Source organism: Camelus ferus, chromosome 9, assembly GCF_009834535.1.
Source record: "Camelus ferus isolate YT-003-E chromosome 9, BCGSAC_Cfer_1.0, whole genome shotgun sequence".
Taxonomy (NCBI): Eukaryota; Metazoa; Chordata; class Mammalia; order Artiodactyla; family Camelidae; genus Camelus; species Camelus ferus.
Window position 1 is genome coordinate 48,604,929 of NC_045704.1, and position 16,790 is coordinate 48,621,718.

General features: G+C 44.1%; 1 protein-coding gene and 1 long non-coding RNA gene across 3 annotated transcripts in view; one reads left to right on the plus strand and one right to left on the minus strand.

Annotated features, from left to right (window-relative positions):
* The window catches only part of HYDIN (HYDIN axonemal central pair apparatus protein), a 373,932-nt gene extending 363,003 nt beyond the window's left edge, over positions 1–10,929 (plus strand). The window contains exons 85-88 of the mRNA XM_032486698.1: positions 799–949; positions 4,595–4,825; positions 8,380–8,604; positions 10,229–10,929. Of these exons, the coding sequence (XP_032342589.1) occupies positions 799–949; positions 4,595–4,825; positions 8,380–8,604; positions 10,229–10,714 (1,093 nt within the window). The 3' untranslated portion in view covers positions 10,715–10,929. The remainder of the gene's footprint in view (positions 1–798; positions 950–4,594; positions 4,826–8,379; positions 8,605–10,228) is intronic.
* A 152-nt stretch (positions 10,930–11,081) lies between these two features.
* The window catches only part of LOC116665804, a 46,838-nt gene continuing 41,129 nt past the window's right edge, over positions 11,082–16,790 (minus strand). The window contains exons 3-4 of one of the 2 annotated variants that reach the window (XR_004322497.1): positions 11,856–11,890; positions 11,082–11,623 (exon numbers count right to left, since the gene is read on the minus strand). This is a non-coding gene — a long non-coding RNA (uncharacterized LOC116665804). The remainder of the gene's footprint in view (positions 11,624–11,855; positions 11,891–16,790) is intronic. The other variant, XR_004322496.1, reaches the window with a different exon arrangement.

The following is a 16,790-nucleotide window of genomic DNA, read 5'->3' on the forward strand; positions in this document are numbered from 1 at the left end:
GAGGGAAGACTCCCACTGTCAAGCCCAGCCCCTCCCCTGGGCAGGGCCTTGAGAGGATGTTGGAGGGCAAAGGGTCAGAGACAGAGTTCCCTGATGTGGCCAAGCCCTGCCCAAAGTCTAAGGCTCCAGAGAGAGTCTCCTGTTCAGTGCTATGTGGCTGGTGACTCATCAATCCCCTAGAACACTGCCTGGCACAAAGTAAGTGCTCCATAAATGTCAGCTGTTGTTATTATTATTATCAAAACAAAAATCATGGTTGTTTAATTATTGAGGGTTCTCTCTTATCACCTAAGCCACTGGCCAGAGAAGGCCGTCCCTGGGACCCTGTACTTGCAGTGGAACTCCTCTAGATTGTAGAGGAGAACGCAAGAGCTAGGGGAGCTTGAGGCCAACCAGCCTGGTCCCAGAGGCTGGGAGAAGACATGTAACTTACTGAGAGCTGCCTGCTCTCAGTGGGTAAAGGCTCAGACTGAAGTTTAAGTGCTGGTTCTGCCGATAACCAGGCGTTGCTACCTGAGTGTGTTATCTTCCTTCTCTTGGCCTCTGTTTCTTCACTCATAAAATGCGGAGGATACCGAGATGGACCTCCCACAGGCACTATGAGGACTAAAGGCCTGTAGCACATGTCAAGTGCTGACTCAGTGCCTGGTTAGTAAATGGGAGTGACAAAGAACTAGAACCCCGGACCCACGTGCTTTCCATAAAATCAAGAGTAGAGATAGTACCTTGCTGTCTTTCCTTCGGGCAAACTGCCTCATGTTATCTGTCCTCCCGTCTTATACTCCTATGTGCCTCCAGATTCCGGGTCATTGTAGAAATGGTGAAGCCAGAGAGGCCTGACCTCAGTGTTACCTTAAAGGGCCTTGATTACATTGATGTGCTGTCTGCCTCCAAGAAAGACTACAAGCTGAACTTCTTTTCTCACAAGGAGGGACTGTACATGGCAAAGGTATCCACATGTTATAGGCACTGCCTTGGGACCCTGGAGGTTTGGCCCTGAGGGTTGACAACCTTGGTGTCCTCCCATGGCCAGCCTATCCTTACCCTGCTGGGCTGACTGTTTAGACTGACTTGGCACAGGCATTCAGGATTCCCAGACTCTTGAAGATGAGGCCAGGTTGCAGGGCCAGCCAGTCATCATGCAGGCCTATGCCAAGTCTTCAAGACAGCAGAACCATGAAAATCCTTAAGCAGTAGGGAACACTGGACCAGCAAACACCAGACTGTAATAATAATAATAATGAAAGACCCCTTTTCTGAGTGCTCATAGAGTGTCCAGCCCCATGCTGATCACTTAACACACAGTTAGTGACGTCAGAGCCTGGATTCAACTCAGAGCCTCGACTCTGAGGCACCACGGGGTCTTTCACACATGAGCTGTTTCTCCTGATCCGTTCATTAGTTCTACCAGTGTCTACTGAGCACATGTGCCATATACTATACTAGGTGCTGGTAACACAGCAGTGATCAAAGATAGGAGTCTCTGTTCTCCTGGAACATACCATCCAGTGGAGGGAGATGGACATTTATCAAATAATTGCATAGTTACAAGATGAGATAAGTGCATCAAAGAAAAGGAGCTTCTGTGGATCAGTAGCTCACAAGAGAGGACAGGGCTGAAGAGAATCTATGGGAATTACCCACCGATAGATAGTATTTGAAACTAACATGGAAGATGGAATCACCTAGGGAAAGATTTTAAAGTGGAAAAAAAGAAGAATCTAGGAACACATCTCCCCTCTCCAGAAGAGGTCTTGGCAGAACCCACCCAGCAGCCCATCACCTCCTCCTCCTCACCTACAGTCACTAAGGAAGGCTGACCCACTCCAATCATGTTCACAGACAGGCTAACGAAGAACCTGAAAACCAAGGAATCATGAAACAGCTGAAGGGAAAAGAAGAAACCCGCCATAAAATAGAAATACCAGTTTGGCAAAAAAGAACCCCTGAGATAAAAGAGTGATGAAAGCCAACAGGATTTTTTTTATTGAAGTTCAGCTACAATGTATCAATTTCTGGTATACAGCACAGTGTCCCAGTCATGCATATACATACATATATTCCCAACAGAAGGATTTTAGTGAACAATATTAACATCCTCAAAGGAATAAAGGAAGATAATCATACCCATAAAATAAGAACAGGCTATTGTGGAAGAGAATCCATTAGAGGACCTGAAAATGAAAAATGGAATATTTGGAATAAAAGATCACAGAGGAGAGGAAAGCTGAACAGTGTAATAGACTCCGAGGAAGCGGTTCCTAGTGAGACAGAGGACAGAGCAGAGTCATAGCACCAGACTGCAGCACGTGAGTGCAAAGAAATGACAAGAATGAAAAAAAAATGGCAGCTAGTGCTGGCAAGGGTGTGGAGAAATGGAGCTTCCACACATTGAGTGGGAGTGTAAATAGTGCAGCTGCTTTGGAAGACAGTCTGGCAGTTCCTCAAGCAGATAAACGAGTTACCATGGAATTCAGCAACTCCACTCCTAGGTATATACCCCAAATAAGTGAAAAACATAGGTCCACACAAAAACCTGTACATACATATGCATAGCAGTACTATTCGTAAGAGCCAAAAAAAAAATGGAAACAATCTAAATTTCCATTAACTGGTGAATGGATAAATGCAATGGAGTATTATTTGGCAATAAAAAATGAGAACAAAGTAACATCCTAGGAACCCAGCTGAAATGCCAAAAAGGCCGGAAGAAAGAACCATGCTCTTAGTATAAGACCTTCTGTGGGTGAGCCCTAAGAAAGCCTAAAACTAAGCACCCACAAGATCTGCAGGGAGGACAAAAATTTGGAGGTTGAATCCCATCAAGTTGGAAGGTCTTGAGAAAGGCCTTGAACTTTCCACAGATCTGTTCTAACAAAGCATAAAACCAAACCTACACCAGTTTAAGGTGATAAGTCAGTGATTGAACTGCCAGCTAGAACAAAATCAACACTCTTATGAGGAAGATAACAGAATCTCTACAGTGTCCAGTACACAAATAAGTCACCAGACTTGTGAAGAAGCAGGAAAATGTCACCCATTGTCAAGAAAAAGCAGTCAATGGAAACTGACTCCAACATGGGGTAGGTCCTCTTCAGTCTGAAGGGAAATGATGCCAAATGGAAACTTGGATCCACTGGAAGGAAAGAAGAGCTCCAAAAATGGTAAATAAGTACATAAATATTAAATATATTTTTTTTTCTTCTTAGAACTTCCTTAAAAAGACAACTGACAGTTGATAGCATATATAGTAACATTGGGAGGTGGATGCGCTCAGGTGTAGAAGTAAAAGACATGGCAGCAAAAGCCCAAAAGGTGGGGCGGGAGGTCAATGAAATGACACTGAAGGAAGCTTGTTACATTCGTGAAGTAGGAAGTGAAAGGTGGGAAGCCTAAGGCATCAGTTATAAAGTGGGAAGTGATAAAATACTGACCCTACATACATTTCGATAAATTAAAAATTCATGTTGTCAGCTCCAGAGCAACTTCTAAAGATCTGTTATTTTTAAATATAGCTAAGAAGTCAGTAGAGGAAATAAAATATATTCCAAAAGAGTACACATTGATCCAAAAGGAGGCAGGAAAGTAGCAACAGAGGAATGACAAAATAAGAGACAAATGGGAAAGAAATAGCAAGAGGGTCAACTTTAACCCATATAAATGATCCCTTTAAATGTAAAAGACTAAACACTCCAAGTAAAAGACAGAGTGTCAGAAGCAGGAAGAGGTTGCAAGTAAAAAGGCAGAGATGTGAAGAACTATTACCACCTAATAAGATAAACAGCGCAAGGTATTAAAAAGGGCAGAAAACTTGAATAGACTCTACATCACAGACGCAGATACGTGAATGATCACCAAGCACATGAGCAGATGTCAACACCATCAGTCATCCAGGAAGAGAACTGAAAAAGGTGAGCAGCTTATCAACAAATCAGAGGCAGGGGTGAGGAGGGGACGATGCACTGCGGTTACATGTGTGAGCTCTGGAGTCAGTCCAACCTGGGTTTGAATCCTGGTTCTGACATTTACATGACCTTGGGGAAACTAATAACTTGCTAAGCCTCAATTTCCTCATCTTTGAAAAAAAACAACAAAGGGAATAGTAATGTTGCCTACAAATTGTGTAAAGTAAGTAAGTACTCCCAGTGCCTGGCACACGGTGATCATTCGCTGAAGTGTTAGATGCTGTCATCATCGTTGTCATTATTAACTGTTCCAGGAGCAGCAGGAAAGGAGTGAAGCCCACTACAGCATGAACCTCTCGAGGTCTTGCTTGTTCTCCAGGGCCACTCAGCTGTTCCCACTGGGGACACCGTCACCTTCAGCACTAGACAGTGCTGCTGTAGCCTCTTCTAGAGCAACTCAGGCTATTTAGTGCTGTCTCATGTGGAGGGGGCGGGGCCTGGGGGGATACCGGAAGAGAAGGGCTGGCTGGCCGGGATTCATATGGGCTGGGAGGACTCGTGTCCGCATGGTCCCTGTGCTTCCCGCATCCAGGCATTGCTAACAGGGAGAAGGGTTCCCGGAAGTGGCAGAGGACCCTGGGCTAACCCGTCTGCTCTGCCCCGCTTCCTCCCACTCTCTCTGAACCCAGGTGATCTTCCGAAATGAGGTCACCAACGAGTTCTTATACTATACAGTGAGTTTCAAGGTCATCCCTTCAGGCATCATCAAAACTATTGAGATGGTGAGCCCCATCCGGCAGAGCACATCAGCTTCCATCAAGGTGGAGAACCCCCTGCCCTACTCAGTGACCTTCTCCACAGAATGCAGGGTGCCCGACATCAGCCTGCCCACCCAGTTTGTGGTGCCGGCCAACTCTGAGGTATGGCCCTGGCCACAGGGCCCCTGATATGTGTGATAGAGGCTCTACCCTGGGGCTTCTGGGTCCACGTTCTGCAGTCCTGAGGGGACCAGCCCCGAAGGTGATCGGGAAATCAGGGGGCGATGGATCCATCACTCCTGTGCCCTTTTCCTCTGCTGCCCAAGTCCTCACATAAACCAGGGCCACAGAACTTGGGTTCATACATGTAAAAGGGACTTATTTATTATGAATCCTTGTCTCCATTATGTGTGTTTGCCTTCCTCACATTTAAAATATTTCTCTTCTTTCTCCTAATTATATAAGTAATAATGAATATGTGTGTTGAAAAGAACAGCAAGGGACCCGTAATATTGTATCAAGTGTTCAACATACACACATTCATATGTATGCTTGCTCGTGCATAGACTCCTTCATGGAGGACGCCCAAGAAACCTTTGATGGGGGGTGGGAGGAGATGGCTGGAATTATGAACTCGTGGGAAGATAAATGTTCTTTTCATCAATTTGCCACTCCAAATCCTCACTTTCCAGATTCCATCAGAATCTCTTCTGTTTCTCCGACTTTAGGCCACCTGGCTTGTTCCCTGCACTCCCACTCTGCCTCTTCTTTCACCTTCAGAATCTGGAATCTGTTTTGTTCTTCAGAGAGTCTCCATGCCCTTTATTTTATTGTACTTTTGTATTTTTCATTGTGAACTATAGAATCTATACAGAAAATTATATAAAACATATATATACATATATGTATATGTACATGTAAACATATGTTTATACATATGCATATAAATGTTTGTTTACACAAAAAATTAAGAAATAAATATCTGTATAGTCAATACTCAGGTCAAGAAATTAAAAAATTGCCACCTCCCAAGAAACCTCTCTCCTTTCACAGGACCTGCCCTCCCTCACCCCATCCTTATTTTGCAGTTATCATTTCTTGCTTTTTATTTTAAGAATGTTTCAGTTTTCTGTTCATCCATAAAAAATTATCCCAAAACTCCGCAATTTAAAAAAATAAAAGTTTATCACCTATACAGTTTCTGAGGATCAGGAATCCAAGAGCAGCAGCTTAAACTGGGTGGTTTTGGCTCAGGGTCTTTCATGAGGATGTAGTCAGTTGTCAGCCAGGACTCTAGTCACCCCAAGGTTTGACTGGGGCTGGATAATCTGCTTCCACACTCACTGATGTGTCGTTAGAAAGGGCTTAGTTCCTTGCTGGCTGTTGGCTGGAAGTTTCAGTTTCTCACCATGTGGCCTCTCCCTGGAGCTGCTTTCTACGTGACAATTCTTGTACCTTGAGTGAGCGACCTGAGAGAAAGTGAGGCAGCAAAGGAGAAAGAGTGCACAAAACAGAAACCGCAGTCTTTCCCTCTTAATCTCAGAAGGGACATGCCATCTCTTCTCCCATATACCAGTGGTCACACAGACCAACCCTGGGTCAGTGTCGGAGAAGATTATGCAGTGTGTGAATAGCAGGCCGTGGGGATTCCTGGGGGCCATCTTGGAGCCTATGTACCACAGGGAGAATGTGAATCTTTACAGTATTGGGGTTTCTAATCCATGATCAAATCTCCATTTATTTAAGTCTTTAGTTTCTCTCAATAATACTTTTTTTTTTGTTTTCTGTGTAGAGGACTTACTCATCTTTTGTTAGATTTATTTATAGGTTTTGTATATTTTGATGATATTATAAATAGCATCTTTTTTAATTTTCATTTTCTATTTATTGTATGTATTTAGAAATATAACTGATTTTTGTGTATCAACTTTATACCCAGCTAACAAAATTCACTAATACTAATAATTTATATATTCTTGAGTTTTGTAGATGTACAGTCATATCATCTGTAAGTATTTACAATTTTGTTTCTTCCTGTCTAAACCTTTTCCTTTAATTCCTTTTTCACACCTTATCGGGCTATCTAGGACCTCCAGAACAATGTTGATGAGGAAGACAATAGAATGCATCCTTGTCTCATTCCTGATCTTGAAGGGAAAACTTTCAAAATTTCCCATTTATTGTGACATTTGTTTTAGGTTTCTTACTAATAACCCTTATCAGATTAAGGATGTCCCCTTCTATTCCTGGTTTGCTAAGAGCTTTTTAAAAAACACTATGATTGGATGTTGTGTTTTAGCAAATGCTTTTACTGCATCTATTGAGATGTTCATTTGATTGTTTTCCTTTTAATTTGTCAATATGACAACTGATTGGTTTTTCCAATGGTAAACGAACTTTTCATTCATGGAATAAACCCAACTTAGTTATATAATATTCTCTTTTTATATGTTGCTAGAGTTGAGCAACATTTTTATTAGATGTTTGTATATATGTTCAGGAGGGAACCTGGCATCCAGTTTTCCTTTCTCCTATTAGCTTTTTGCTGGATTCTGTTACCAAGATTATGTTTGTTAAGGTAGGGTCCCTCTTTTTCTTTTCTCTGGAAGAATCTGTAGACTACTAGGTAGAACTTACAGATAAAGCTTTGTAATCCTGGAATTTTGTTAGGGGGAATTTTTTTACTATTAAATTTCTTTAATGGTTACAGAACCGTATGGGTTTTCTTTATCTTTTTGAGTCTGCTTTTCTAAGTTATATTTGTTTATACAATTGTTTATTTTCATCTAAATTTTTCAATTGTGGTAAAATCTTGTAAATTTTTGTACTGCATTATTTTCTGTTATAAATATCCCCAACTTTAATGATATCCTTTTTAGTTTATTTTTCAATAAGATCTAGTTTTTTAAAAAAAGGAACAGTACCTACTCATGATAAAAACAAAATTTTAATGCCACAAAAGTAAGTGAAATAGAAAGTAAAAGCCCCCACAATCCCATTTCCCCACCCTACGATAACTATTGATAACAATTCGGTATATCCTTGCTGTCTCTTTTCTATACATACATAGACATACTCTTCTCCACACCAAAAAGCTCATGCTTTATGTACATTTCCAGAACCTTCTTTCTTCTACTTAAAATACCATCAACACCTTTTATTTCAATGCTTAGAGCTCTGCCTTTTCCTTTTTAGTGGCTACATAATATTCTGCTGAAGTGGGTAAAGTATAATTTCTCTACCCAGTCTCTTACTGCTAATGCATTTGAACTGTTTCCTTTGTTTTGCTACTATAAGCAGTATTCTCTGGTTCTTGTTTTGTTTTGCTGTGGATGATAACAGAGAAAGGAGAAGGCCTTTCCAAATGATGGTAGAACCCAGGAAGCTGTTCAGAGACTGGCTATGAGCAAAAAAGGAGCTGCCTGACCTTTGGCCCTCCTGCCCCTCCAGCTCACCCACCCCCGTCTCCATAACTATGCTTCTCAAGAGGGGATCCAGTACCTATTTTTAGATGCAAAGAGATTCCAGATACAGAAAAATCTGGACTAGGGGAAGCTGGAAGGGGCCCAGGGGAGGAAAAGTGGGCTGGTTTGAACAGAGGTTCCCCAGGGTCAAAATCAGTATGAGCATCTATCACCACGCTGCTCTGAGGCCCTTGGGGGAGAAGGGATGGGTCGGACTTTCAGTATCACAGGAGCCTCTGTCTTCTCTTGCAGGGCACATTCTCATTTGAATTCCAGCCCCTGAAAGCTGGAGAAACCTTCGGAAGATTAACACTGCACAACAGTGATTTAGGTTACTACCCATATGAGCTCAATTTGAAAGCCACACCAGCACTGCCGGAAAAGCCCGTGCACTTCCAGGCTGTTCTTGGCAGCGGCCAGAGCATCTTTGCCAAGTTCACCAATTACACCCGACAGAAGACAGAATACTACTGCAGGGTGAGCAGCCCCTGCCCCGCCCTCTACCTTTCCCTTTCCAGCAGTCTGGGTTCAGAAATCATGGGAGGGGGACACAGGGGATGCAGAAATGTGAAACTCAGAGTCAGGTGCTCTATCTAGTTGGAAACTCCCAACTAGACACAAATAGCGCCAGGCCTGGGTTTTTCCTTACAGATTTTCTAGTTTAACAAGCTGGTGTTGGGGTGGGGGGAGTTAGCTCTCCACAACATGCTCAGTAGTCAATAAAAAGAGACATTAGAGCTTAGTGGTCATGCTTTATAGGCTGTGAAATCCAGCAGACCTGGATTTGAATCCTCACTTCAATATTTATTGTTGTATGAATAATTTACTAACACTCTCTAACCATATCTATAAATGGCAGTAATACCCCGACCTCATAGGATAGCTGCCAGGAGTTTTAAATATGTATATAAAACTGAGCCTGGGCCATAGTAAATGTTCCATACATGTTACCTATTAAATCAGTTTGAACATAGGATTAACTACTAAAACAGAAACCCCAAACAACAAAATAGAAGTTTATTCCTCTCTCAAATAACTGTGGGCAGAAGCATTTTTGGGCTGAATGGCAACTCCGTGACATCAGACACCCAGACCCTCTGTCCTGATGCTCTTCCCTCTATATATAAAGTTGCTTTGGTCCACATGGACCAAGATGGCTGACTGTGATGTCTACACTCCAGCCAGCCACAGGAGGGAAATGAGGGAGCTGCGTACATCACTTCCACTCACATTCCATTGACCAAAAGTACATATGACCACACCTAGCAACAAGGGAAGCTAGGAGGTGTGGCCTTACACTGGGTGGCTGTGTGCCCAGTTAACATCAGAGTCCCATGGCCATGGTCAAGAGGCATAGGCTCTTTCTTTTTAACTGAGGTATAGTTGACTTACAATATTATATAAGTTTCAGGTGTACAACATAGTGATTCACAGTTTCTAAAGAGGCTAAGGCTCTTGATCATGCACATCCATCAGGAGAAGCAAGGTTATGCTGTAGTAACAAACAGCCCCAGTATCTCAGTGGCTTAAAACAACAAAGGTTTGTCTCTCCTCAGTGCTTTCTGTTCAGGGAGGGTCAGCATGGGATTCTGCTCATTATAGCCACTCAGGGACCCAGGCTGAAGGGCAACCACCATCTCGAATGTTTCCAGTCATAGCACCCAGATGGGTGAAAAGACCACAAAGGCACTTCATCAGCAAATAAATGCTCTAGTGTGGAAAGGACACCTTGCACTTCTGCTCACAACTTATTGTTCATAACTAGTGCCACCCATCCAGGAGGAGCCAGCATGTCTGGTCTTCCATCTGCATGGAAGGAAAAAAGAGCAGATTTAGGGGACCAGCACCAAGGACCACCACCCAACATCATCCCTCTGCGTGTGTATTTAACATCTCTCGGCCTCGGTTTCTCTGTAGTAAAATAAGGATAAACTTAGCAATACCTACTCTTCCAGGGAGTTATAAGGGTACAGCTTTTCTATAACCTCACACAGAACTAGGTTGCGTGATGTTGGAGGGCGGAGGGGCTGGGGATGGACTTGAGCTGCTGGTTTGCTCTTCAGGGTCATGTGTGAGCCGAGTGCACTTGTTCCCCTTTCAGACAGACTGTCCAGACTTTCACACGGAAAAGGTCATTTTTGCAGCCCCAGGGGCTCAGGGCGGCACGGAGGTCAGCGTGGAGATCTACTTTGAGCCCAGCCGCCTGGGCGAGAGCAAGGGCATCCTGAGCCTGTCATCGCTTGCAGGAGGGGAGTACATCATCCCCCTCTTCGGAGTGGCTCTGCCACCCAAGCCGCAAGGCCCCTTCCTGATCCGAGCCGGGTACAGCATAGTCATCCCCTTCAAGAACGTCTTCTACCACCCAGTCACCTTCTCCTTCATCGTGGAGAACCCGGCCTTCTCCGTCCGCGCCATGGACTCCGTGAGGCCCAAGAAGATCAACAACATCACAGTCTACTTCGAAGGAAACCCATCGGGCAGCAAAACTCCCATCACCAGCAAGCTGATTGTGGCCTGCCCTCCCGGTGAAGGCAGTGGCGAAACCGGCCTCAAGTGGATTTATTACCTGAAGGGGATCACCCCCTAGTCGGAAGCAGGGTCGGCTGCATCATCGGAAAGCTGTCTTCTCAGCCTTGATACCTGTGTGTTGCTCCAGCCTGGCGAAGCAAAGAGAAAACAGCCCCAAGTCTAAAGGTCTTAACCTCCAATTCAATGAGAAGGGCACTTATTTCTGTATTATATGAACTCCAAGTATCTACATGAAATATAATATTCCATATTAAACATCATAACTACACAAAACAGAGCTATATTTTACTTTGTAAAGGCAAGTCTCGAAATTTAGCATCTTAACATAGCTCCAAAGCCCAAGCACTGTGTCAAAATCCTCCTTTTTAACAAGATGACCCAGATATCACACACATGACCTTCTGTCATGCCACACATAGCGGTGCGTGATGCTGGGCACCACAGTTTCTTTTTAAATCCCATAATGGCTTAAAAAGCCCTTAGACATGACTCTATTTTGATGTGCTTTTTTATTCTGCTTTCACATAAAGGCCAAATAAGTCACTATTTTCAGAGCAGTGAGCAGACACATTAGGGCAATTATTGCAGGGACAGGGGCCGGGGATGCTCCCTCCGTCTCTGAATCCCATATCTGTTCCCCAAAGAAAGTTCTTGCTGAAGGCCAGGTCCTGGAGAGACACAAATAGAGACCCGAGTTCCCCACCCCACTCCCAGCCCCCTGCGTGGCACTCAGCCTGTAGAGCAGTGATTCTCTGCCCTTGACTCTGGTCCAGACCCAACCTCCCGAAATGCTGATTTAATTGATCCAGGGAGGGATATGGGCATCATTTCTTTTCAGCCCATAAGGCAGCTGAGAACCAGTGCTACAGATCAAACACCCACCTGGCCATTAATGCTGCAACTGAGTCAGGGCTCTCCTTCCAGAGAGAGGACCATGTCCGTTTGATGTGTTTAAACTGCAGCCATTCTGTGTGCATATAAAGGGTGACATTCTAAGTCAGTCCTTCCTTCAGAGGGAAAGCACTGCGGAAGCCCCACGTCCAAGGAGGAGTGAGCATCTGCCTCCCCCAGGCGCTTCCCAGGTCCCGCAGTGGGTATTAATAGAGCCGCATAACTGTAAGCATCACCCATTGGAATAAAGATGGTTAAAGTCTGGCCCCGGAGCGGACTTCCTTCTGCACACACACACACGCCCTCACCTGAGGGTCCCCTCTCCTCATCCTCTCCAGCCTACCTGCAAGAGAGGGAGAGGTATGAAAAAAGATGGCCATTTGGGACTGAAAGCACCAAAGAGGTGGTTCTTGAACATGATTCCTGGACCAGCAGCTGCAACATCACCTGGGAATTTAGCAAAACTGCAAAGTCTTAGGGCCCACCCTTGACCTATTGAGTCAGAAAATCCAGGGGTGTGTCCCAGCAGCCTATGTTTTAACAAGACCTTAGAGCTATTAGAGTGTTTTTAATGGAGGGAGATTCTTAACCTCTTTTGTATCGCCCCCAACCCTCAACTCAGTACATTCCATGGCAAATGAAGCTTTTCCTAAAGTTTCTGCAGATGCACCCTTAATAGACAATCCATTTTTGTCACCACCAAAGACACTGCTGATGGGACTAAAGACAAAAAAACTAGATGACAGATACTCCCAGTGGTTAAATGAGCAAAGAAACACACTAAGTAACAAACTGAGAGGGTGCAGATCTCAAACAGCAGGTCCTCTGACGAGCAGTCTGAAGAAGCCAGTGGTTCTCAAATTTAGCATCAGAATCACCCGGAGGACCTGCTAACCCACAGACTGCTGGGTGCCCCCTCAGAGGCACGATTTAGTAGGGTTGGGTGGGCCTGAGAATCTGCATTTCTGCCCAGTTCTGGGTGATGCCGTCGCTACTGATCTGAGGACCCCACTGTGGTCATCGCTGAAGCCTCAGCGCCTCACGTCCGCATCACGTGGGCACTCAGTGGGAATGCAGGCTCTCTGGCCAGCCCCAGGTCTTCTGAATCAGAATCTGCACTTTAATGGCATCCCCAGGGGGTATGTGTGCACAGAGCAATGGAGAGCACTGCTTTGAAGGCGGCCAGCAGGACATGAGTCTTTGATGCATTCGCAGCCCTAATCGTCTTCATTAGAGCCCTGGAGAGGAGTCTCACCACCTCTGCTTGAGGCCTACTGGATGAAATGCACCCCACCTCACCGCCCCCAGTGTCCCTCCTCCTGCCCACTCCCCACAGGCATGGCTGGGGGAGGGGAACAGTTGGCCCACCACCACCTTCTTCCAAATGGGCACTTTTTCAACACTTTTAAACCTAGTTGATAAACAGTCATTAATACTGAAGAAAACATGGACAAAGCCGCGTGGAAGTTGGCTCCAGCACCACGGGCACAGAGAGGTGAGTCTAGAGCCCAGAGCCTCATAGGCTAGGGTCAGGGAAGAGACCCTTCTCCTTGGGACTGTGTGCCAGCTCAGACCCTGCCCCAGCATAAACCCCCTTCCTGGATGACTTGAGATGGGGTACATCACTTCCCTTTAGGTGGTTCTCACGGGCTCAAAAAAGACAATAACCAATTGTTCTATATTGGCAAATCTGGAAAGTTAAAGTAGCTCCAAAGAGGGCTGGAGGGGAGGCCTGGTGAAAACGAGCATGCTAACACAAGCTAGTGGAAGTTCCATTGGACAGAATGCGCTCTCAGCAAAGTGGACCAGGAGACATCTCACAGGAGGGCAGGGGTTCAGGAAATATCAGGGCCCAGGTGAAACAATTCCAGAGAGCACTTTGCACAGAATATGATGTGAATGGGGCTCCCTAATGTTGTTCAACACAGAGGCCCTGGTGAGTGTGGCACCCTAACTCCAACCACTTCTTTAGGAGAGACATGCCTCAGATCAGAGGCAATGTTATTGTGACATCATGAGGGCCTGTCAGATCTCAAGAAGTCCCAAGTGTGGGATCTCCCAAGCCTCTTAGAGCCTCAACATGTTGTCCTGACACCCCTGCAAAATCAAATTGCTGTTGGAGAATCTGCTTTGCAGAGTTAAGACTTAGGTATAATTTATTATGTATCACCAGTACCCTCTTGCCACAATGCCCATAAGTTATGTAACAACAATGAGACATCATCATCACAGATGCAGAAGAGTTACAGCTGTGAAGTGATGGACACGGTGCAACCAGGCGTATTATTATGCACTAGTCTGGAGGATTCTGAGCATGGCCAGGGCTGGCCACTAGGGACAGAGAAATGAGCATGTAGAGAAGGCAATGGTGGCCCTCGTCTGTTCTCAGCACCAGTGCCAGTCCAGTTATGCATAAATAGCCTTAACTAGTTGACATTCTCCAAGATATTAGAGAAAAAAAGACAATTATTCCAAGAATTTCTGAATTAAAGGTAGGACAAAGCAGAGGTTTGGGCCTTAAGTGAAAAACTGGTTTCTTAGCAACCTAGTCAGAATGTGATTTCAGAAGAAAAGAGTTACTTCTGGTAAAAAAAAAAAAAAAAAGTCCTAGCTGTTTCAATTATTAAAAACTGTATCACATTACGACCTTTGGGAAATTCGTTTCACCTTTAAGAAAAAGCCAAACGAAACAGTAAAAGAACACATGAAATACTGCATTAAATATGGATCTAGTGGAAATAAGTACACACTGGAAAAATAGATCCAAATCATCCCCATTGTTTTAATTTTTTCCATTGTTTTGCATCAACCAGCATCAAAATTCTAATAACATAAACATCACAAGATGTTTAGAAATGCCCTTATCAGTGCTACTTGGTATCAGGGTATGAGGAGGAAGCTATTAAACACTACGTTTTCTTCTGGAGATGAATCTAGGTTTGGGGCAGTTTTCAGATTGTTGGTGCACCCACCTTCACTTGTGAGATTGTGTTGGCAAAGGTTTTAAAAGCTGTGAAAACCCCACCAGTAAAGAAAAGCACATTTTTCATAGATTTTTCTAGACACAATTCCTCCATGACTTGCTGAGTTTGAGGTTAGCTCCTGTACAAATTTTCTATATCTGCACAACAAATTATCACAAACCTAACAGCTTGAAAGACACAAATTTCTTATTTCAGTTCCCATGGGTCAGGAGTCCAGAGTGGATTAATTGGGGTCTTGGCTGAGAGTCCCACAGGCTCTGAGGGAACCTCAGCCAACCTCAGTCCTCATCTGAAGACTCAACTGGAAAAAGATCCTCTTCCAAGCCCCTCAGTGTGTTGACAAAATTCATTTCTTTGCAGCCATTTGACTGAAGTCCCATTTTCTTGGTAACTTATCACAGGGAACAAGCTTTATCAGCTAGAGACCACTCTCATATCCTTACCAAGTGGCCCATCATACACACTTCTCTGTTGTTACTATTGGCTGTTCGAGGCATATACCCAAAAGGGTGGGACTCTGAGGGGCCATCTTAGAATTCTGCTACCGTAGCCCCTCATTTGTGTCTGATAATTCTGATCTATGGATTGAGGATAATACTCCATTTTCAAGATTGTTATGAGCTTTACATGTGTGCTTTTCACTCATTAAAGAAAAGTACCACCAGTGTTATGTTCATATTGTTTTTAAAAAAAATGAAACAACAGGCCCCAAATTGAGTCATTTGTGCTAAACCTATGTCAACAAACCAAGACTTAATATCTAACCTAACTAGTTTCAGCTTATCCCAACACTGTGACTACTAATTAGTCAATCTGGAATTACCTGATTAGCTCTGGTGAGGTGATTTGTGTGACAGACACATCCCCCTCCCCAAAAGAAGGTGACATGCCTGAAACAATCCACTTCCTTCCTGGCCCCTTCCCCTTTCTGCCTATAAAAGCCTATCATTTTTAAAAATATGTATTTTATTGAAGTACAGTCAGTTTACAATGTAGTGTCAATTTCTGGTGTACAGCACAATACTTCAGTCATATAGGAACACACATACATTCATTCTCATATTCTTCTTCACCATAGGTTACTACAAGATATTGAACATGGTTCCCTGTGCTATACAGTATAAACTTGTTGTTTATCTATTTTATATATGGTAGTTAATATCTGCAAATCTTGAATTCCCAATTTATCCCTTCCCCCCACTTCCCCCTGGTAACCATAAGTTTGTCTACTATGTCTGTAAGTTTGTTTCTGTTTTGTAAATAAGTTCATTTGTCCTTTATTTTTCTTTTTTTTAGATTCCACATATAAGTGATATCATACGGTATTTTTCTCTCTCTTTCTGGCTTACTTTACTTAGAATGATATTCTCCAGGTCCATCCATGTTGCTGCAAATAGCATTATTTTATTATTTTTATGGCTGAGTAGTATTCCATTGTATAAATATACCACATCTTCTTTATCCAGTCATCTGTCGATGGACACTTAGGTTGTTTCCATGTCTTGGCTACTGTAAATAGTGCTGCTGTGATCATTGGGGTGCATGTGTCTTTTTGAATTAAGGTTCACTCTGGATATATGCCCAGGAGTGCGGTTGCTGGATCATATGGTAAGTCTATTTTCAGTCTTTTGAGGAATGTCCATACTGTTTTCCATAACAGCTGCACCAAACTACATTCCCACCCTTTTCCCCACAGCATGTATCGTTTGTGGACTTTTGAATGATGGCTGTTCTGACAGGAAGGAAAGAAGGGGGTGGGGGGAGGGAGGAAGGGAGGAAGGAATTTGATTTCTCCTTCCAGCTGAGATGGAATGATAGAGATCAGATGTAACTTGCCCAGCTGAAACAACTAGTTTCCAGGCTACAACACAGGTTGAGGAACTAAGAACCCAGCTGACTCCCTGAGTTGGGGAGATAAAGGTAAGTGTGGGGAAACAGGCAGCTAGAGAGAGGCGATAGCTCAGTGGTAGAGTGTAGGCCTAGCATTCAGGAGGTCCTGGGTTCGATAACTGGCAGGAGAGGTGGGAGAGGCACGCTCTGTCTTCCTGCCGTCTTCCCGTATTACATGGCCTCCTCATGCTTTTCTGTGTCCATTTCTGTGTCTCCTTCCCACCGACTCTGTCATATTTGAGGCCCCCTTCCTGACCCTGTAGCTGCGGTGTTCTCTCATGGGAATACTGCAGTTTCCTTCTGTCCAACTAGCCCGCCTTCCCCAGCGCAGCCTGTCCAGGCTCCCATCAGAGGCACCAAGTCAAAGCA